At 52.2% G+C, this 22,058-nt stretch overlaps 1 protein-coding gene across 1 annotated transcript in view; it reads right to left on the bottom strand.

Moving 5' to 3' along the window:
- The window catches only part of Crocc2 (ciliary rootlet coiled-coil, rootletin family member 2), a 66,456-nt gene that overhangs the window by 32,237 nt on the left and 12,161 nt on the right, over window positions 1–22,058 (bottom strand). Inside the window, exons 6-16 of the mRNA XM_047547013.1 lie at window positions 17,256–17,359; window positions 16,603–16,800; window positions 16,008–16,104; window positions 15,846–15,935; window positions 15,509–15,715; window positions 15,145–15,344; window positions 13,760–13,921; window positions 13,239–13,383; window positions 12,830–12,976; window positions 12,337–12,567; window positions 502–695 (exon numbers count right to left, since the gene is read on the bottom strand). Coding sequence (XP_047402969.1) covers window positions 502–695; window positions 12,337–12,567; window positions 12,830–12,976; window positions 13,239–13,383; window positions 13,760–13,921; window positions 15,145–15,344; window positions 15,509–15,715; window positions 15,846–15,935; window positions 16,008–16,104; window positions 16,603–16,800; window positions 17,256–17,359 — 1,775 coding nt within the window. The remainder of the gene's footprint in view (window positions 1–501; window positions 696–12,336; window positions 12,568–12,829; window positions 12,977–13,238; window positions 13,384–13,759; window positions 13,922–15,144; window positions 15,345–15,508; window positions 15,716–15,845; window positions 15,936–16,007; window positions 16,105–16,602; window positions 16,801–17,255; window positions 17,360–22,058) is intronic.

Consider the following 22,058-nt stretch of genomic DNA (forward strand, 5'->3'; position numbering starts at 1 on the left):
TGACACAGCAGTTCAGGGACCTGGTGGGGAGAAAGGTTTTGTGTCTACTGGAGGAAGGACCCTGGGTGGTCTCTGACTTTCTTGCCACCTCTCTAGGTGAGCCTACCTGGGAATGAAATCTCAGGAGTGCAGCAGCTTGGAGGGAGGAAGAGGTAGCTGAGGGCTATGGGATGCCTGGAGCCAGCCTTGCCTGAAGCTAGGTTCATCCTGAACTTTTCAGATTTGTGAGCAAGACATTCCATCTCTTCCTCCCACTGGTCTGAACTGGGTTTCTGCTGCCTGTCCCATGTCTTTGGAAAGCTGACCCCACGGTTCTTCATGGATGTGCCTGGTCTAGATGCTCTTTCACCCCAAAGGCACTGTGCTTCCCCTCACTCAAAGCCCACCCTCCAGGCACACACACTGGACATCGCTGTCTCTCCCACCACTGCCCACCACACTGCAGGCTCTCCAAGATCAAGACCACAGGAGACAGACTCTAATTGGCAGGCCCATGGGTACCTGAGCTCTGATGCTTCCTCAGCTGAGAGTTGTCCCTGCCTTTCCAGGGCCTCCTGCTTGGCCAGCAGCTGGGCTCGCTCCCCAGACAAAGCAGCCTTCTCCTCCAGGGCTTGCCGTAGAGTGTCCATCTGGGTGTCCTGGTCCTGCAGACTCTGTGCCAGCTGCTCCTCCAGGGCCTGTTTCTTGCATGTGACCTAGAGGACGGGGGAAGGGGACAGTGTGGCAGAGAAAGAGAGTAAGTGGGCAGGTGGGAGGGCTCTGCCCAGGGAAAGGAGGGACTCTAGAAGAAGAGACTTCATTTAGAATGGTGGAGGTGAAGGTGGAGGACATGGTGGATGTGAACCACTGAACCCCAGAATGCACACACTGTCCACCAGAGAGGGAGGTCGACTCCTGAAGCCACAAAGGAGGTGCTGTTAAACTGGGCACTCCAGGGAGAACCCAGCTGCCAACCTCACTGGCAGACTTTATGGGGCCGTGAGTGTCTAGGGGGCAGGACATAGGGCTGGAATATGGCAACCGCAGTATCAGAGGACAAGTGGTGCAGACCAGTATTTGCACCAAGAGAATCGTGAAGTTAAGACAAAGTGTATCCCAGGAGCAGGGCCCAAAGGAGCCGGGATCCGGAGAGAAGAGAGGCAGGAATGAGCTCACCATATGCTCTCTCTCTCTACTCAAGTCATTTGCTAATTTAAGTTCAGGCTGAGGGACTGACATGCTGGGGGACCCACAGCCATCAAGCATGAGCCACATTTCATATTTAATTCACAGAGGACTTGACTCTAGTATCAGGGGGGAGTCAGAAATGGCTTACCCTTCCAAAAAACTGAAACTTGGGTGTGCATTTCCTTGGTCACTGATTGGATTATAGTGCTCATTTCCTACTTTTCACTGCCTCTCAGAATCAAAGATAAAGCCCTGGAAGAATGGCATTGTCCATAGCTTCAAATTATTTATAAAACTTTACATATATGATATCTGGTATTTAATCAATATGACCAGGCGTACTAGGAGACAGGACCACATGACAAACACAACAACACACATAAAAACAGAAAACAGAGTGGATACTCCTTCACCCCAACCAACCTTCCAGATATTGGAGTTGTCATACACAGAATTTAAAATACTTGAAAAATATGTTGAAGAAAATGGGTGACAGGATGTAGAAATGGGTACTAAGTATGAAAAGTATAATTTTAAAATACAATAGTCAAAATTAATAAATAATAGATTCAATGGCAGATTAGACAAGGTAGAAGAGAGGACTAACAATCTGGAAGATAGGCCAAAGTATATATAAGTGAACCATGAAGAGAAAAAAGAATAGAAAATACAGAGAACTGTGTAAGAGAAGACCAGGAGAAAGGCCCGTCATGTGTGTAACTGTCAGATTTCAATTCCTTTTGTTTTTTCCCAGATACCAGTTCTGACAAAGACATTACAAGAAAAGAAAACACAGAGCAATGTTCCTCATGAATGTACATGCAAAAATCCTTAACAAAAAGTAAATTTAATCCAAAAATACATAGAATTAATATTAACTTATTACCAAGTAGGGTTACTTCATGTATGTAATGTTGGTTTAACATTCAAAATATTAACAAATATAATTTATCAAATTAACAAAATAAGGAGGGCAATAATACCATCTTAATAGATACAAAGAAAGCATTTAGCAGAATTCAGTGCTCCTTATTGACTTTTTAAAAATCTCAGTCTACTAGGAATGAAAGGGAATATTCCCAATCTGATAAAAGGCATCTATGAAAAGCATATAGATAATATCATAGCTAATATTAAAATATTGAATTATTTCTTCATGACTGGGTTTAGTGAAAGGATGATCACTCACCACTTCTATTTAACTTTGTTATGCAGGTCTCACTGCATAAGAGAAGAAAAAGAAAAAGTATTGAGAAAGGAAGTACAATTGTTGTTACTCAAAGATCCATCACATGAGTAATTTGTCAGATTCAAATTCTGGCAAAGACATGACAAGAAAATAAAATTACTTATGAATATAAATGCAAAAATCCTATACTTATAAACCACAGTATTTATAAATGAATTTTTCAAGGTCACAGGATTCAAAATCAGTACATGGCATTGTATTCCTATGTACTAGTAGTGAACAACAGGAAAATGCAATTGAACCAGCAATGTAATTCACGATGTCAAATCTTGGAGTTAAACTAATAAAAATGTGTAAGGCCTCTATGCTGAACACTATAAAATATGGCTGCAATAAATGAAAGACATGATTCTTCAGGTGCATGAATATATTGTATTCATGGATAGAAGACTCAATATAGTTAAGATTTCCAATCTCCTCCAACTGACATATAAATTCAACCAAATCATTTTCCAAGTACTAGCAAGTTTTTATAGAGCGGGGTATAAATTACCAAGAGGATTGTAAAATGTAGATGGGTATGCAAAAGAATTTAGAATAGAAAAAACAACTTGAAAAAGGAGAACGAGGTGGGAATACACATGCTACATAATGTTAAGACTTTCTATAATAAAACAGGAAGATTTCGAAAAAGAATGGATAGATTGATGAACATAGATCAACAAGTCCCACATATACAATTTAATTTCAACAAGTTGCCAAGATAATTCAAGGAGAGTTTATTTGAAAAATGGTGCTGGAACAGTTGGATATTAGTGTGAAAAACAGTAGTACTTCAAACTTTGAAACAGTGGTCCTTGAACTTAGCGTGCATCAGAATCACCTGGGAGGGGGACTAATTAAAATCCAGATTTCTGGGTTCTCTTCATGGAGCTTCTGAGTCACTAGGTCAGGGTGGGGCATGAGGATTTGTATTTTAACAAGTCCGTGGATGGTGCTTATACTGCTTGGAGACACTTGGGAAACCACACAAATTAACTTGAAGGGGACCAATGACCTAAAGCAAAAGTCAGAATAAAACCTAGGAGGCTCTCTTCTTGTCCTTAGGCTAGGCAAACATACAGGAAATAACGGGTGTGAGAACTGGCATGTAAGAGTCCAGCGGTAGAGTGCCTGCCTTGTATGCATGAGGCCGAGTTCAAGTCCAAGCACCACGAAAAAGACAAGAAAAAACTAATCATAAAATCAGAAATTTGCAAAAGTTAAAATTTTATGTCCATCAAAACTACTATTAAGAAAGCATAAAGGCAGACACAAACTTGGGGCAGAGTTCGCAGCACATCTCCCTGACGAAGTTCTGTGTCCACGATAGAAGTTCTACATACATTCACAACCAAAATACAAAAACACAGCTTTAAAAATGGGCAAAAGACTTGAGCAGACATGAATATTCAATAAGCATATGAAAATGTGTTAGCTGTTGGGGAAACATCAATTAAAAGCTTGGTGACATATGACTTCCCACACAGAGAATCCCTAAACGGTAAAACAACATCAAACGCTGACAGACCAAGAAGCGACTGAGTGAAATGACGCGGCCGCTTTGGAAAGCTGCTTTGGCAGTTCCTTATAAAGTTCAACACACTCCTACACAACGGCTCCACACTCTCACTCCACGTGTTTAATCAAGAAGAAGGAAAATGGGGCTGGGGAGATAGCTCAGTCGGTAGAGTGCTTGCCTTGTAAGCACAAGGCCCTGGGTTCGATCCCCAGCACCCAAAAAAAAGAAAAAGAAGAAGAAGGAAAAGGGTGATAGATTCCAAGATGGCAGCTCAGAAACACTCCATCATCAGCAGAGGCTCAGGGGATGGGGTCTAAACATTGGAGAGCACCAGTCTTCAAAGTGGGTGATTGCGGAAAGGCACAGAGACTTGAAAGACAGACTTGGGAGTGGGGACCGAAGTTTTCCAGGCTGAACGCCCTGTTGCACTCAGAGGACAGGATGGAGGTGGGAGAAAGGAGACAACGGGACACATCAGGTCAGGTCTCAGAGCCGTGCAGAGGCGCTCCGAGAGATTGGCCCCGAACCGCAGAGCCTGCCAGCACCTGGAAGTGCTGTCCACTTCCCGACACACGGTCCCGGTGCCGATCGGGGCCAGTGGAGAAGGTCTTGTCTGAGCTAACTGAGGTGGGAGTTGTTTCAGTCAGCTTTTTGCTGCTATGGCCAAAAGACCTGGCAAGAACAATTTTAGAAGAGAAGTTGATTCTGGTTCATGTTCCAGAGGTCTCTGCCCACAGGTGGCCAATTCCTTCCCTCTGTGTCTGAGAAGAGGCAGCAGATCATGGCGGACAGTGTGCAGAGGAGGGCAGCTCAGGACGTGGCGGTCAGGAAGCAGAGAGAGCTAGGCTCGCCAGGGACAAAGTGCACACCCAGAGGCACGCCCCAGGGACCACCTCCTCCAGCCACCCTGCCTACAGTACCACCCAGTTAATCCACATCCGAGGATTAATCCAGGGACCAGGCCACACCTCTCACGATCTGGTCATTCCACCTGTGAACATTCCTGCATCATCTCACACGTGAGTTTTGGGGGACGCCTCACATCTAAACCATGCAGGAGCCTGCTTTGTTTGTGTCTGAGAACCAGCTGCAGCGTAGCACACTAAGCGGGTGTGGCGATGGGGGAAATCTGAAGCACAGCTGCCGCCAGTCTGTGCTGGGAAGCTGATCTGTAAACAGAGGCACTTTGCCATCAGGACTGTCCACCTGGGAAACTGGCCGCGGGCCGGGGTGGGGGAGGTTTGTAGGACCACCTCCGGGAGCTGCGTGCCAGGCTGGAGCTAGGGGAGGGGTCTGCGTGGTGTCTGCCACCCGCTCGTCCACACCTTGGTGCAGACAGTTGGATCCTATTGTGATTTGTCTCTCTTCTTTCTTTTTCCCCTTATTAAGATTTCTCTTCTTCTCCTTTTAATATTGAATATTTGATTTCCTTTTTTCTTCCCTCTTTCCTTTACAATCAAAACATCTTTGAGTCCATCTCTCTTTCTCTTTTTTCTTCCACTTTCTCATTTCCCCACCTTTTAATTTTTCCTTTCTTTTTTGTATTATTTTCTTCTATTTAAAAAAAATTGTGTGTGTGTGTGTGTGTGTGTGTGTGCGCGCGCGCACGTGTGCTTGTGGTCCTGGGGTTTGGACACAAGCCTTGTGGAAGCTAGGCAAGTATTCTTCTCCAACTCTTTGCTTTAGATTTTAAGGAAGGGTCTCACTATGTTGCCCAGGATGGTCTTGAACTTGTGATCCTCCTGCCTCAGCCTCCCGTCACTGTGATCACAGGTGTAAGCCACAACACCAGACTACTTTAAAATTTTTGTTTATTAATCAGTGACTTTTCAGCTTATTCTATATTAGTTTTGCTCTTTTCCTTTCTATCGTCATTGATGCTGGTGGTGGTAGTTGTTTTTGATTTGTCATTACTGTATCCCACACACGGTCTGTTTATACTTTGCAATCGCTACTGTCATTAATTTTCTCTGTAGTGCTGGGGGTGGAGCCCAATGCCTCAAGCATGTTCAGCAGGCATTTTGCAACCGACCTACATCATCAAACCAGTTGTAAGATACTGCCTCAATCCAGCCATGACTTCTCCTGCTCAAACCTTAGCAAATGCTTTTTCTTAAACAATAGGGGTAATAAAAGTTCCCTACTTATAACTCAGCCCCAAGTAAGCACAGTTAGGGAAAGCCTGAGGTTCCCTTCTTGACGACTCACCCTCGTAGCAACAGCAAAGAGCAATAACACAACTGCTGTGCACACCACACACATGAGGGACCTGAGCATAGGTAGCTTGCACACCCTTCAGACTGCACATTGCTGACAAGCCTGCAGGCGTAACCACAGAAGGTGCATCCCATATGCACAGCTGCTACATCACAACTGCCTAAACTTTCAGAGGGTTCCCATCCTTGTGAGATATATAGGGTCACTTAGTCTCCAACACAGCATGTACTGTGTCAAAACTCACTAATTACATCCAAAAAAAGCCATAGGAAAACTTCACTAAGGTCTCCATTTGGAATTGAACTCAGCACTGTATTCAAACTAATTTTCCTGGACACATCAAGAGAAGTTTGCTCGGGCTGGGGTTGTGACTCAGTGGTAGCATGCTTGCGTAGCATGCGAGAGGCTCTGGGTTCAATCCTCAGCACAACATTAAAAATAAAAATAAAGGTATTGGGTCCACCTAAAACTAAAAAAAAATTTAAAAAAGGAGAAGTTTGTTCATTAAGAAGGTCCTCACATAAAAATGGAAGGAAGTTCTATCCAAACAGATGCATGAATCTCAACATTGAGACACAAAAACTGAAAAAACAAGACAACACAACGTCTCCAAAAGCTAATAACTCTAGAAACGGACTCCAAAGTTATAGAAGTGGATGAAATATCAGATAAAGGGTTTAAAAGACTGATTTAAAAAATGATCAATGAATTTAAAGAGGATACAAATCAACAACCAAATGAATTCAGGAAGGCAATTCAGGGCCTAAAAGAACAATTTAATAATATGTAGAGATTCTGAAAAAGAACCAAACAGAAATCTTGGAAATGAGAAGCTCAATAAATCAAATGAAAATTCAGTTGAAATCCTTACCAATAGACTAGATTAAACAGAAGAAAGCACATAAGGGCTTTAAGACAAAGTAGGTGAACTATCACATTAGGACAGTAATAAAGAAAAAAGTAAGAAACCATGAACAAAGCATACAAGATCTCTGGGGACAATCTTAAAGATTAAATGTTTGAATCATAGGATTAGATGAGGGAGTTGAGCTACAAGTTAATAGCATGGAAAACTTATTCAGTGAGATAATAGCAGGAAATCTCAAATCCTGGGAAGATATAGACATCTAGGTATTGGAGGAGGAATTTAGAGCTCCAAACAGACACAATCAGAAAATGACCTCTTGGGCTGGGGTTGTGGCTTGGTGGTACAGTGCTTGCCTCACATGTATGAGGCACTAGGTTCAATTCTCAGCACCACATGTAAATAAATGAATAAAGTAAAGATCTATCAACAACTAAAAGAAAATTAAAAAAAAGAAAGTAACTCTCCATGACACATTATTAAACTTGCAGAAGTAAGAATATTAAAAGCTGCAAGAGAGCATACTTACATATGTATATATAAGTAAACTCATCAGAATAACAGCAGACTTTGCATCAGAAACTCCGAAGGCCAAGAGGGCATGTAATGATGTATTTCAAGACCTAAAAGAGAATTACTGCCATCCTAGATTACTCTATCAGCAAAATTATTCTTTAGAATTGAATAAGAAATAAAGACTTTCCAAGATAAGCACAAGCCAAAACAATTCACGACTATTAAAGCAACATTACAGAAAATACTTAAAGGAATCCTACACCCAGATAAAGAAGCAAGATAGATATAACCACAAGAGCATGGGAAAGAATGACTCTCACTAGAAGGGTAGATGAGCAAATGAGAAGTACTGACTATCTCAGCACACCATCAGATCTCTAAGTTGAGTAAGGGAGAAAGAACTGAACATAGATCATTCAAAACAACCAAAAGAAAAACAATAAAATGATAGGAAATAATACGTATCTTTCAACAATAAACCTGAATGTAAATAGTCTGAATTCTCCAATTAAAATATGCAATCTAGTTGGGCCGATTAAAAAACAAGACCCAACTCTTTGCTCTTTTTAAGAAACTTGCCTCACTGACAAAGATGTACACAGACTGAAAATGATATTCTAATCAAATGGAACCTGAAAGTAAGCAGAAGTAGTTACACTCATACCCTAAGAAATAGATTTCAAGCTAAAATCAGTCAGAAGAGATAATATTACTACATATTTATGAAGGGAAAAGTCCCTCAAGAAGATATAACAATTGTAAGCATATGAGCACCTGATCTTATAAAACATGCACTACAGAACATGGAGGGTGATAGGCCCTGATACAATCACGGTGGTGTGGTAGTCAGTTTTTCATTTGCTGTGACCAAAATACCTGGTACTGAGAGGAGGAACAGTTTATTTTGGGCTCACAGTTTCACAGGCCAGTCAATGCCTGCTGAACTCCATTGCTGTGGGCCTGACGTGAGGCGGAACATCATGGAGGAAGAGTGTGGTGGGGGAAAACTTCTCAGCACTTGGTGGCAGAAAACAGAAGAGCAAACCAGGAGCAAGGGACAACACACAATTAATCCCCAAGGGCACACCCAGGGATGCTCTTTCTCTAGTCACACCTCACCTATCTACAGCTACCACCTAGTTATCATCCAAGTTACTAGTCCAGCAAATGGACCAATCCGTGGATTAAGTTACAGCTCTCATAATCTAATCATTTCACCTCAGAACATTCCTGCATTGTCTTGCACATGAGCTTCTAGGGAACACCTCATAGCCAAACCATTAGAGTGGGTGACTTCAACACCCTAGTCTCACAAACAGATAAAACATCTGGACAAAAGAAACCAGCAAGGAAACATCAATTTGATTATTGTATTCTAGATTAAATGGATTTAGCAGACATGAACACTAGGTCCCGTTCAACAGCTGTAGATATACATTTTTCATCAGCACATGTAACTTTCTCCAAAATAGATGACATTTTAGGCCATAAGGCAAGTCTTAAAAAAAAAAAAACTGGGATAGTTTCTTGCATTTTATTAGATCATAATGGAATGAAACTAGAAATTAACAGCAAGAGGAACTGCAGAAACTACACAAGCACCTTAAGACTGAACACGTACTTAGGATCAAGCAGTGGGTTCTTGAAACCACGAGGGAATGAGAGATTCCTGTAGTCGAATGGAAATGCACCCATAAACTACTAGAATCTGTGGGGTACCCAAAACCAGTGGCAAGAAGTTCACAGCTCTCAGTGCTTACACAAGGAAAACTGAGAGGTCTCGGATGAAAAACCTGATCGTGCATCTTAAGGCCTTAGAAAGCCAAGAACAAACCAAGCCCAAAATCAATAGAGGGAAACAAATAATAAAGATCAGAGTAGAAATAAACCAAACGAAGACTAAAAGAACAAAGCAAAGGATCGATGCAACAAAGTTGTTTGAAAAGATAAAATTGATGACCCCTACTCAAACTAGCCACAAGAGAGAGAAGACCCAGATAATTAGAGTTGAAGGCAAAAAGGGGGATATTACAGCAGATACCACTGGCTTCCAGAGGACCAATGTGAATACTCTGAAAAATCATATGTTGATAAAGTGGAAAATCTAGATGAAATGGACAGATTTCTAGAACATATGATCTATAAAAATTGAATCAAGAGGATATATAAAACAAGAGTAGATCAATAAAGAATACTGATTTTGATTGAAACAATAATAAAAAAAATCTCCCAACAAAGAAAAGTCAGGTCCAGGTGGATTCACTGCTGAATCTTACTAGACTGTTAAAGGATTAACAGCAAAGCTCCTTAAACTATTCCGTAAAGTTGAAAGGGCAGTGGCGCCCAAATGCATTCTATGAAGCCAGTATTACTCTGCTACCACAAGGACCCAACGCAAACTCTACACTGAATCCTGATGAACGCAGATGCAAAAATCCTCAACAAAATACTGCAAATCTAATTCTACATCACATTACAAAGATCATGTGCTGTGATCAAGCTGGCATCATCCTAGGGAAGCAAGTTTGGTTCAACATATGCAAATGAAAAAATGTAAAACACCAATAAACAGAATCACAAGTAAAAGTCATCTCAATAGACTCAGAAAGTCCCTTTGATTAAATCAACCTCTTCATGACAAAAGTCCTGCAGGAGCTGGACCACCTCAACATGACAAAGTCGAAGAGAGCATCTCCTCGCACGTCAGGAAAGAGACAAGGGCATCCACTCTCGCCATCTTTACTCAGCACAGTACTGGAAAACAGCCAGAGCAACCAAGTCGGAGAAAGAAGAAAAATGGACGCAAATCAGAAAGAGACCATCAAGTCATCCCTGTTTGCAGATGATGTGGTTCTACACCTAGAAAGCCCACAGGAGTCTACCCAAACTCTGTCAGAACTGATAAACAAATTCAATAAAGTAGCAATATACAAAATCAACAAACAAAAATCAGCAACTTTTCTATACATCAATAATGAACTTGCTGAGGAAGAAATCAGGAAAATAATCTCTTTTACGATAGCCTCAAAAAAAAAATCCCCTAAAAATAAACCATAAACTTAACCAATGAGGTGAAAGACCTTTATAAGGAAAATTATAAAACACTGAAGAAATAAATTGAAGAAGATGCTAGAAGATGGAAAGCTCTCCCGTGTTCATGGATGGGGTAGTTTATATTGTTAAAATGACCACATCACTGAAAAACTCTACAGATTCAATGTAATCCTCATCAAAATGTTACTGACATTCTTCACATAACTAGGAAAAAAAATCCTAAAATTCATATAAAATCACAAAGACCCAGAATAGCCAAGGCAACCTGGAAGGGGCGGGGGAGCAATGCCTAATTCAAAATACACTACTGAGTCCACATGGTACAGCAGCATGGTATTGGCATAAACATAGACCTGCAGACCAAAGGAATAGAATATAGCACCCAGGGAGGAGCCCACACTTCAACAGCCCTCTGATTCTTGACAAAGGAACCCAAAACACATATTGGAGAAAAGACAGCTTCTTCAACACATGGTGCTGGTGAAACTGGACATCCATCTGCAGAGGGTTAAAACTGTCAGCCTGAATAAGCAAAATGGGTACCAGATCTTCATGTAGGATTGGAAACTTTGAAACTGGAGGAAACAGGAGAAACAATCAAGGTATTGGTGTGGCCAATGAGTTCCTGAAAAGGACCCTAATGGCTCAGGAAATAAGAGCCAGAATTGACCAATATCAAATCAAAAAGCTTCTGCACAGCAAAGGAAACCACCAACAGAGTGAAGAGACAGCCTGTGGACTGGAGAAAACCTTTGCAGCTATTCATCTTACAGAGGGCTAATATCCAGCATACATAAAGAACACATAATCAAATTAGCAAATGGTGAATGAGCCGAATGGAGCTTCTCAGAGAAGCATGATTGGCCCAAAAGTGTATAAAGAAATGTCCAACATCTTTAACCACCGGGGAAATGCAAGGTGAAAGTACATCGAGACTCCATCTCGCCCCAGTCAGAATGACTTATTAAGGAAACAAACAAACAAAAAAATAGCAAATGTTGGTGAGGATGCAGAGTTAGAACCTTAATCTCTTGAGGGGAGTGTAAATCAGTGCAGCCACGCTGGAAAGCAGAATGGAGATTTCTCAAAAGCCTGAGATGAGAACTACCGTGTGACCCAGCTGTGTCACTCCAGGGCTCAATCCCAGAGAAGTCAAAACCAGCACACAAGAGACGCCTGCCTACCCGTTTGTCACACCACTCCTCGCAGGAGCCAGCAGGCCAGCCCAGGTGCCCGTCCACAGGTGAAGGGATGAAGAAAACACGGTGTTGATACATAGTGGAGTTTTATTCAGTCATAGAGAAAAACAAGATCCTGTCATGTGGAGGAAAATGGACGGATCTGGAGATCATGTTAAGTGAAATAAGCCAGACTCAGAAAGATAAGTATCGCCTGTCTTCTGTCATAGAGGGAACTAAGAATAGCAGGGACCAGGCATGGTGGTGCACACCTGTAATCCACGCAGCTTGGGAGGCTGAGGCAGGGGGATTGCTAGTTCAAAGCCAGCCTCAGCAACTTAATGAGGCCCTAAGCAACTTGGCGAGACCCTGTTTCAAAATAAAAAGCGAAGGACTGGTACTATTCCATCGTATATATCTGTACCACATTTTCTCTATTCATTCACCTGGTGAAGGGACCTAGGTCGGCTCAGAGGTCAAGCACTCCTGGGTTTGGTACTCCTGGTACCAAAAAAGAAAAGAAAAGACAAGAAACAAGGAGGACCTGGTGACCACTGGAGGCCCCGTGACCACTGTGGCCCTGCCTCACCTGGCCCAGCAGCTCCTGGAGCTGGGCCCGCTCACGCCTGAGCAGGGCCACCTGCCCCTCCAGCTGCTCCTGCCGCCGCTCCAGCTGCCCGCAGGCCTCCTGCAGGCGGCTCCGCTCTGCCTGCACGCTCTCCAGCTGCTGCGCCAGCCTGGCCAGCTGCTCTCCGGCAGCCCTCTGCTCCTGCTCCAGAGCCTTCTGCTGCTCCTGCCACCGGTCCCGCTCATGCTCCAGCTGACGGGCAAGTGGGAAGGGTCTGCGTCCGCCACACACCACACACCCTTGGCCCCCATGGGCAGCGACCCTGCCCAGGCCTGCCCCAGGGCACTGCCCTCCCTCCCTCAGGCCTGGTCAGGGCCGATGGTCAGACCTCTGGTCCTCCCCGCAACCCGCTCTCAGGGAGGGGGCCTCAGTCAAGGAAGGGAGAAGAGCGGGGCGGATGAGAGGAGGGATCTGGCAAGCTGCGGCCCCAGGCAGGACACGGCCCTGGCCTCACCTGGAGCACCAGGCGGCTCAGGGAGCCTTTGTCCCGGGCCAGCCCCTCCATCAGGGCAGCCATCCTGGCCAGGGAGTCCCGCTGCTCCACCCCCTCCGACTTCAGCCGCGTCACCAGCAGCTCCAGGTCAGTGTTGCTGGACTCCGCCTGGGGGCAGTGGTCACGCAGAGGGACTTCAGGGAGGGGCCTACCCTCCCTCCAGCAGAACCCCAGTGCCAGGAGAGGACATGGGGCCTGGGCGGGACGCGGTAGGGGGCCCCTGGGGGTCTCTGGCCGAGGGCGGCTCCTAGAACCAAGGCTCCAGCCAGAGGGGCACCCAGGCCCAGGGAGAAGCCCAGGAAGCGGGTGAGGCTAGTGCTGACCCGAGGAGGCCTGGGTGAGGAGCCGGCGCCGAGGGCGTGGGGCGTACCCGGGCCAAGGCGCCACGCAGGCCCTCCCTCTCGCTCTGCACCACGTCCCTCTGCAGCTGTGCCGTACGCAGGGCCTCCCGGGCCACCACCAGCTCCTCCCTGAGTCCAGAGATCTTTTCCTCCAGCTGCTCCAGGTGCTCCTGTCTGAGGCCAGGGCCAGAGGGCAAGGTGAGAGGTCGCCTCAGGGTGAGCGGGGCCGCCCCACAGGCCAGGCCCAGGCCCGGCAGCTGCCAGCAGCCCCTGCCAGGCCCTGCGTCCCACGAGGAGCACGGGTCATGCCTCAGGCCATGGGCCCGGGGAGGTGTGCACACAGGGCGGGCACCCCTCACACGGGTCGGCTGTGGGCTGAGGCGGGCAGGAGTCTGGCTGGGGAGAGCAGCGGAAGAGCCCTCTGCCCTCAGCTCCCTGCGAGGAGCCTGGTGAGGCAGCAGAGCCTCCAGGGGAGGAGACCCTGAGGCCCAGAGAGGGACTGAGGCCCTGGCCACATGGGGGGTGCAGAGCCAGGGACCCTGGAGCCCACCTGGCCTCCAGCCCCTGCTGGCTCTGCTGGCCTTGCTCTGCCCATAGCAGGAGGCTCCTCCGCAGCTCCACATCCGCAGCCTCCAGCCTCCGCTTCTCTGCCTCCCCCAAATCTGCCTTTGCTCTCAGCTCCTCCACCATTGTTTCCAAGGTCACCTTCTCCCTGGGCACAGGGGTGGAGGTTGGGGTGGCCTGGGACCTAACTGGACATATTCAATATGCGCTCAGGAGGGTGGTTGGTCGGGATGGTGGATGTGGGGGTTGCAATAGGCAGAGGGGCTCCAGGAGGCACAGGGAGGGCCAGAGCCAGGGTCAGGGTCAGACCTAGGGCAGAGAGGAGCCTGAGGCACACGGGCCTACACGTTCAGACCTCTGCTGGCAGGGTCACCGCCCGGCTGGCCTCCGCCTACAGCTCTGTCCCCGCAGAGTCAGCTGGCAGCCCTGCCTGCCAGCAGCTCCTCCTCCACTCTGGCCCCAGCATTCCCAAATGACCCTGGAACCTGAGCCCTCCTCCCCTGACCAGAGGGAGTCAGGCCTGTCCAGTAGGTGTCCCCACCCTCTGCTCCTGGGCACAGTGGGCAGCCCTCCCTCGGGGCCATGGCCCCACTGCCTGGCTTGCTCTCCGGAGACCCGATCTCGCCTGCACACAGCTCAGCTCCCTGCAGCGAGACCCTCTGCCACTTCACGCTCCTGACTACTTTGCTTAGATGCCCATGACCCTGTGTGGGGCTGTGCCCTCAGCTTGCCCCTGCCCACCTCCTCTGTGCCTCTCAAGGTGGCACTGGGCCTGCTCAGCACCCCTCAGGCTGCCCAGCAGAGCTGCCTGCCGTGAAGGGGCAGGTCCAGCCCCCACTGCAGGCACAGAGCAAGCACGGGAGGGTCTGTCTGCTCCTGGGGAAGGCCGCCTCTCGCAGGAAGCCTTCCTGGCTGCATCTGGCTCCTACTTAGCTGCTTCCTCAGGCCCCAGGGCTCTCCTCTCCAGGACCCCAGGGCCACAGTCCCAGGGTGGAGACTTGTGGAGCAGGGTGTCCTAGAAGGGAGGCCAGAGCTGGGTTTCATGGACTGTTGCTGAGGACGGGAGGATCCTGGGAGCGTGGGGAAGGGCCACCCAGAGGGGGTCCTGCAGCCAGGCAGGTCTGGGGCTGGGCTGTGTGGAGGGCTCAGCCTGTGGACAGGGAGGCTCCGCACTGGGCAGGGAGCCATGCGGTGAGCATGGGGACGCGGTGAGGGGAAGGGTGTCCTTCGTACAGGTGGGGCAGGGGTGCAGGGCAGGGGCGACCTGGCGGTTGCACCTGGAGATGTGGCCTGACCCTCCTCCACTGCAGGGCCTGGGGGCGAGCTCTCAGTGCCCCCTGCGGGCCCCCCGCCCGGCACACTTCCTGGCACCTTCCCGAGAGCTCCGCAGTCCTCTGGTAGTGCTGGACCTCACGTCTCTGGGCCTGCAGCTTGCCCAGGAGGGCCTCCTGCTCCTGTGTCCTTCTCTGCAGGAGCCTCTGTGAGGCCCGCAGCTCCTGCTGGCACCTGGACAGCTGCTTCCGGAGCCTGGCCGTCGCCTCCAGGGAGGACTGTAGCTGTAGATGCAGCTCCTGCCGGGCAGGCACCTGTGAGCCCAGAGGCCCCAGCCCCCTGGGTCCCCCAGGAAGAACCCTACAGTTGAGCCAGCCCTTGGAGACCCCGCGCTGGCCCACCAGGGCAATGGCGCCTCCGCCAAGCTGAGGGAGGCCCTGGCGCCCAGGTCCCAGCCGCCCACCCGTTCCCGATGCCGCCGTCTCTCAATGGCTGTCTGCACGGCATGCAGTGCAGGGTCCAGGTGGGCTGGGGCGTTGGCCTGCGGTGGGGACACGCCCTGGTGGGGGGACGTGGCGTGTGCGGGGCTCCTTGGTGGGCTCAGTGCCTCCTGGCCCTCGGCGCTGCTGCTCCATGCCAGCTCCAGACACCTGGCATCCTCCTGGGTCACCTTCAGAGTGCAGAGAGGAAGGGACAGGGGAGTGCAGGCCGTGAGCAAGGGGGACCTTCTCGAGTGTCCTTGGAGTCATGGGCCCTGCAGGTCACTCCAGCTGGCACCCAGGACTCGGGACCGGCCATACCTCCATGATGCTGGCCAAGATCTGCTGAAGGGACTCAATCTCATCCCCAAGGGCATCCGCCACCAGAGGGCCCCCATCGCATCGGGATTCCTGCAGGTAGAGACCCCTCAGCCAGGCAGACAAGGCCTCGCAGCCGGGCTTCCCCACGTCCACCCCACGAACCAGTTTCTGGATGTCCGTTCTCAGGGCAGCGATGGTCCTTTCCCTCTGCTCGCACTGCTGAGTGAGCTTGTCCACAAGCAGCGTCTGCTCCGAGAGTCTGGGCAGACGTTGGGGGTGGGGGAGGAGACCAGGGGAGGTGCTGGTTCTGTCTAGACTCCTGCTACGGGCAGCCTCCCTGCGCTGCCAGGGCCACACCTCTGCCTGCACGGCGCTGTCCCCTGGCCTGACCTCATGCCTCTCTGGCTGAGAACCTTCCTGGCTCCGCTGGTCTCAGGAGTGAAGCAAGACCCTGGGCTTGGCGCTCGAGGCCGCCCCTGGCCAGCCTCCAGCAGTGACTGAGGGGCCTTTGCTCTGAGGGGCCTCTGCTGGGACTCCTCCACCCGCAGAGTGTCCCTTCCTCCTTCCCAGGACCCCTCTGTAAGACCCCGGCTCCCCCGCGGTTCCTGGTCTCCCTCCGGCCCCGCAGACTTCGGGGGGCTGTCTGGCACTCCCTGGGGCCCGCCTGCTCCGGGGCTGGGCGGGGCGGGTTTGAATGGGCAGCCCTGAGGGAGGGGCCGTGCAGACCCGGCGGCATGCGGGGGTCCTCCCGGCCCACCTGGCACGCAGCTCCGCCTTCTCCGTGTCCCAGCGACGCTGCAGCTGCAGCATCTCCCCCACCTGGTCCCGCAGCCGATGCTCCAGGGCGCTGGCTGTGCCGCTGGCCGCCCGCTGCAGGCTGGAGCCCAGGCTGCTGCAGGCTGTGCACAGGCGTTGGGCCGTCCTGGCAGCTTCTGCCCGCATGTCGGCAAGGCCCCTGGAGACAGGCGGTGCCGCAGGGGAGCCTCAGGACCTGGGCGGGCTCTGGGCCAGAGACAGGCAGCCCGTGGGGAAGGCAGGCCGGACTACGTGGCCACGGCTGCGCCGGAGACAGAACGGCCACCAGAGCAGGCCAGCAGGGGCTGAGGCCAGGCCCCCAGGGCAGCCTGGAGCAAGACCCTGGTCCTCTGGCCTTAGTCTCCTCATGTACAAATGATGATGCAAAGCACTGCGAGTGGTGGGTGGCCCAGGACAGGCCCTTGTGAGGCGCCAGCAAGAACGGGCTGGACCTGTGTCCTCCCGTCGCCAGGCCGCCTGCTCTGTCCCTCCATTCGTCCTCCCTCACTGCCCACCCTCCGTGTCCAGCCAGGCCCTGAACAAGGCTGGTGTGGTGGTGCCCCAGGAGGAGTTGCACCCCCTGCTCAGGAGCGCCCTGGGTGTGGACGGACTCACCTCTCCGTGGCTGCCCGCAGTTGGGCCACATGTCCACGGAGCTCCGAGGCCTGTCTCCTCAGCAGGAGGAAGCCCCACGGCTGCCCAGGGCCTGTCTGCCGGGTCTGCCAACAAACAAGAGGCCCATGTCCACTGCAGGTTGGGGCCCTTGACCCCTCCTGCCCGCTCTTCCACAGGTGTCAAGCTAAGCTGGCTCTGTGGAGGCTGGAAGTGGGGCTTGTGTCACCTACCAGGTCCCAGGGTCCCCATGTCCTGTGCTCCCCACCTGGGGAACAAAGCCATGGACCCACAGAAGAGAGCACTCCCAGGTCCTACCAGGCAGCCCAGGAAGGGAGTCCAGGTGAGCGTGGTCCCCAGAGGGCGGCTGCTGGCTGCCCCCAGGAGCTGCTCAGGACCCGCCTCCTCTCCTGCTGGCCCAGGCCCTCCTGCAGCTCTGCGGTCTGCTCCTCCCTGAGAGCCTTACCCAGGGGCTCTAGCGACGTCAGATGTAGGCCCCATGCCCGAGAGTGCAGGGCACAGGGCCAGCCCGCGGTGCAGCAGGGACAGCCCCTCCGGCTCTCCACAGCACTCTCTGCCTGTGCAGGACCACTCCCCACCTCCAGGGGCCGCCTGACCCCTGCCCACACCCTCTGTGCAGCGTGCCACCTGCTCCTGCACCACAGCTGGTCGGGGTGAGGCGTGTCCCACCTCTGGGCTGACGTCCAGGGTGGGGATGACACACCCTCCCGGCACTGCCCACAGGAGCCTGAGTGTGCAGACCAAGCCCTCTCCCTGGGCAGGCTGGCCGGCCACCGTGGAAGGAAGGCTCAGGTGCAAGCCTGTGCGGTCTGGAAACAGCCAATTTCTTGCCAAACAGAGCAACAGAAATGTGTCCTTGACCCCAGGACCTCAGGGGCCTCAGCCAAACCCAGGCACGTCCAGGTGCAGCGTCTCCTCACTGCACCCAGGAGAGACCCCCAGAGCTGCTCTCAGTGTGGCAGGTGGGGGGACAGAGGGCGAGCTGGAGACCAGCACAAGCACAGCTAGCCACACACCATGCACGCTCACATGGACCACGCACACCCACCACGCTCACGTGGACCACACCCACCCACCACGCTCACATGGACCACGCACACCCACCACGCTCACGTGGACCACACCCACCCACCACGCTCATGTGGACCACACATCCACCACGTTCACGTGGACCACACCCACCCACCACGCTCATGTGGACCACACATCCACCACGTTCACGTGGACCACACCCACCCACCACGCTCATGTGGACCACACATCCACCATGCTCACGTGGACCACACACCCACGCCACACACACACCACACTCACGTGGACAACACACACACCACACTCACATGGACCACGCACACCCACCACGCTCACGTGGACCACACACACCATGCACGCTCACGTGGACCACGCACACCCACCATGCTCACGTGGACCACACCCACCATGCACGCTCACGTGGACCACGCACACCCACCATGCTCACGTGGACACACACCCACACCACACTCACGTGGACCACACACAACCACCACACTCATGTGGGCCACACCCACCCACCACACTCACGTGGACCATACACACCCACCATGCTCATGTGGACCACACACCCACCACGCTCATGTGGACCACACACTCACGCCACACACACACACACCACACTCACGTGGACCACACCCACCCACCATGCTCACGTGGACCACACACCCACACCACACACACCCACCACACTCATGTGGACCACACCCACCCACCATGCTCACGTGGACACACACCCACGCCACACACACACACCACACTCACGTGGACCACACACACCCACCACACTCACGTGGACCACATACCCACGCCACACACACCCACCACACTCATGTGGACCACACACACCGACCATGCTCACGTGGACCACACCCACCCACCATGCTCACGTGGACACACACCCACCACACTCACGTGGACCACACACCCACGCCACACACACACAACACACTCACGTGGATCACACACACACACCACGCTCATGTGGACCACACACCCACGCCACACACACCCACCACACTCATGTGGACCACACACACTGACTATGCTCACGTGGACCACACACCCATGCCACACACACACACCACACTCACGTGGACCACACACTGACCACGCTCACGTGGACACACACCCACACCACACTCACGTGGGCCACACACACCCACCACACTCACATGGGCCACACACACCCACCATGCTCACGTGAACCACACACCGCTACCACACTCACGTGGACCACACACACCCACCACGCTCACGTGGACCACACACACCCACCATGCTCACGTGGACACACACCCACACCACACTCACGTGGACCACACACACCCACCATGCTCACGTGGACACACACCCACACCACACTCATGTGGGCCACACACACCCACCATGCTCACGTGGACCACACACACCCACCATGCTCACGTGGACACAAACCCCCACCACACTCACGTGGACCGCACACACCCACCACACTCACGTGGACCACACACAACCACCACACTCACGTGGGCCATACCCACCCACCATGCTCACGTGGACACACACCCACACCACACTCACATGGACCACACACACCCACCACACTCACGTGGGCCACACCCACCCACCACACTCACGTGGACCATACACACTCACCATGCTCACGTGAACCACACACCCACGCCACACACACCCACCACACTCACGTGGACCACACAAACCCACATCACACACGTGGATCACACACGCCCACGACACATGTGGACCACACCCACCTACCACACTCACATGGACCACACACACCCATGCCACACTCACGTGGACACACACCCACACCACACATGTGGACCACACACACCCACCACACTCACATGGGCCACACACACCCATGCCACACTCATGTGGACCACACACATCCACACGTGCCACACACACTCTAAGGACCATACGCACACACTCATGCACTCAATACCATGCACACTCACATGCATGCCTACCACACCACAGGCTCACACACACATGCTCACACACGTGTACACACACCCACACACACCAGGCCCCCCCACACTCTAATACACTCTCACACCTTGTACACACATGCACACACACACCTGCCCTGCAGGAGAAAACTATATCCGGCAAGTTGGTGGTAAGCAGAGAAGGGTCCTCCCTGGGCGTGGAACTGCGAGCCAGCTCAGGTGAGCCTGGACGCTCTCACACGGAGCTGAGCAGCTCCCCGGGTGGGGCCCTGAGGTGCTGAACCCCGCACCATCAGAGGCAGATGAAATCCCTCCTGGGAAATAGTACCCTCACCGCAGCTTTCCAAGAGTTTCCACAAAGTTCCACGGAAAATAAAAGCTAAAAAATAGTTAAAAAATAAGAAAATCACGCCAAACAGGAGACAAAGCATCATGATGTGGACACAGCAAAAGCAGTAGACTCAGGTCTTGGAAAATGCAGATGCTGGACCACAAAATAACTGCTTCTAACACACACCGAAAAGCCAGGAGGCCAGAAGAACCAGCGGGCAGCAAGATGCCTGGAAAGGAATCAATGGACTCTGCTAAAGGCAAAGCCCACAGCACTCGGCATTTAAGCCATGCAGGCGGATCAACCAAGATCAGTCATGCAGACGCCCCTGCTGAAGAGGAGCACGGGGGGACCCGCCACGGCAGACCAGCACCACCGAGGGCAGACCTCGCTGGGGTTCCACACACACCCCGGCGTTAGGGCCGAGCAGAGGCTGAGTGTGGGCGATGACTCCTTTCCCCAAACCGCGAGGGCGCCAGGCCGGACGAGCTCAGGAGGGTGCACGGGGAGGAACCCCCGGAGAACTCGGGGAGAGCTGCCCAACGCCCAGGCCAGAGCCGAGCCTGCAGGAGCCCTGGTGCGAAGACGGTCACCTCCGTCGGGGCGGAGGCCCGGGAAGCGCCTGCGCAGGGTGAGAGCGAGGCTGGCAGCCAGGGAGAAGTGTCCAAGACCCAGGCACAAAGCCCCTTCCCCAGGAGCCGAGGACAAGGTGGACTCGGGACCCCCACCACAAGGCACTCCATTTCACAGGTGGAAACGGACCCTTGGGCGCCGTGGGGCCACCCAGCTGCACGGCGGGGACCCGGTGCTGGTGAGCTGTCTCAGCAGTCCTATCTAGAGTCCTGCCATCAGAAGTTCCAGCCTATCAGGCAGTGCGTCCCCTCACACCAGGTGGCTCTTGACACCCTCCTTCCACACAGGGGGCGGTGGCAGGAGGGTCCCTGGCTGCTGTGGTCAGGATCGACAGCCATGGGGCTGGGGTGTGGGTGTCCAGCCCTCCCTGTTGACTCGACCCCCATAGTCTGTCCTGCCTGGTGCCAGTGGGATGGGCAGTGATGGCCTCTGGGGTAGGCTTGAGGGACATCTGTGGGGCCAGCCTGAGGCCCCGACGTAGGGCGGCCACGTCCCAAGGCTGTCTCCATCTGGGACACACTTGCCCATGGCACGTGCGTGGGCGAGGCTCTGCACTCAGACCCTCCCCCTGGAGGCTGTGGGGCACCTTCAGCCCTTCAGCTGCAGAGAGCCACCCCTCCTGGTCCAGGGCCAGTGCCGGTCAGAGCTTTGCACTGACATCCTTTCCGCAGGAGATGCTTGAGTGGGCAGCTTGCAAGGAGCCATGGGGGTGCCAGGCCCCTACCAGGGGCCCTGCTCCACAGCCAGCCTGGCAAACAGGGCGGTGCACACCATGGCCAGCCTCCTCTGTTCTCAGGGCCTCGCTCTCCCCTCAAGGGAAAGGGGACT

Source organism: Sciurus carolinensis, chromosome 3, assembly GCF_902686445.1.
Source record: "Sciurus carolinensis chromosome 3, mSciCar1.2, whole genome shotgun sequence".
Lineage (NCBI taxonomy): Eukaryota > Metazoa > Chordata > Mammalia > Rodentia > Sciuridae > Sciurus > Sciurus carolinensis.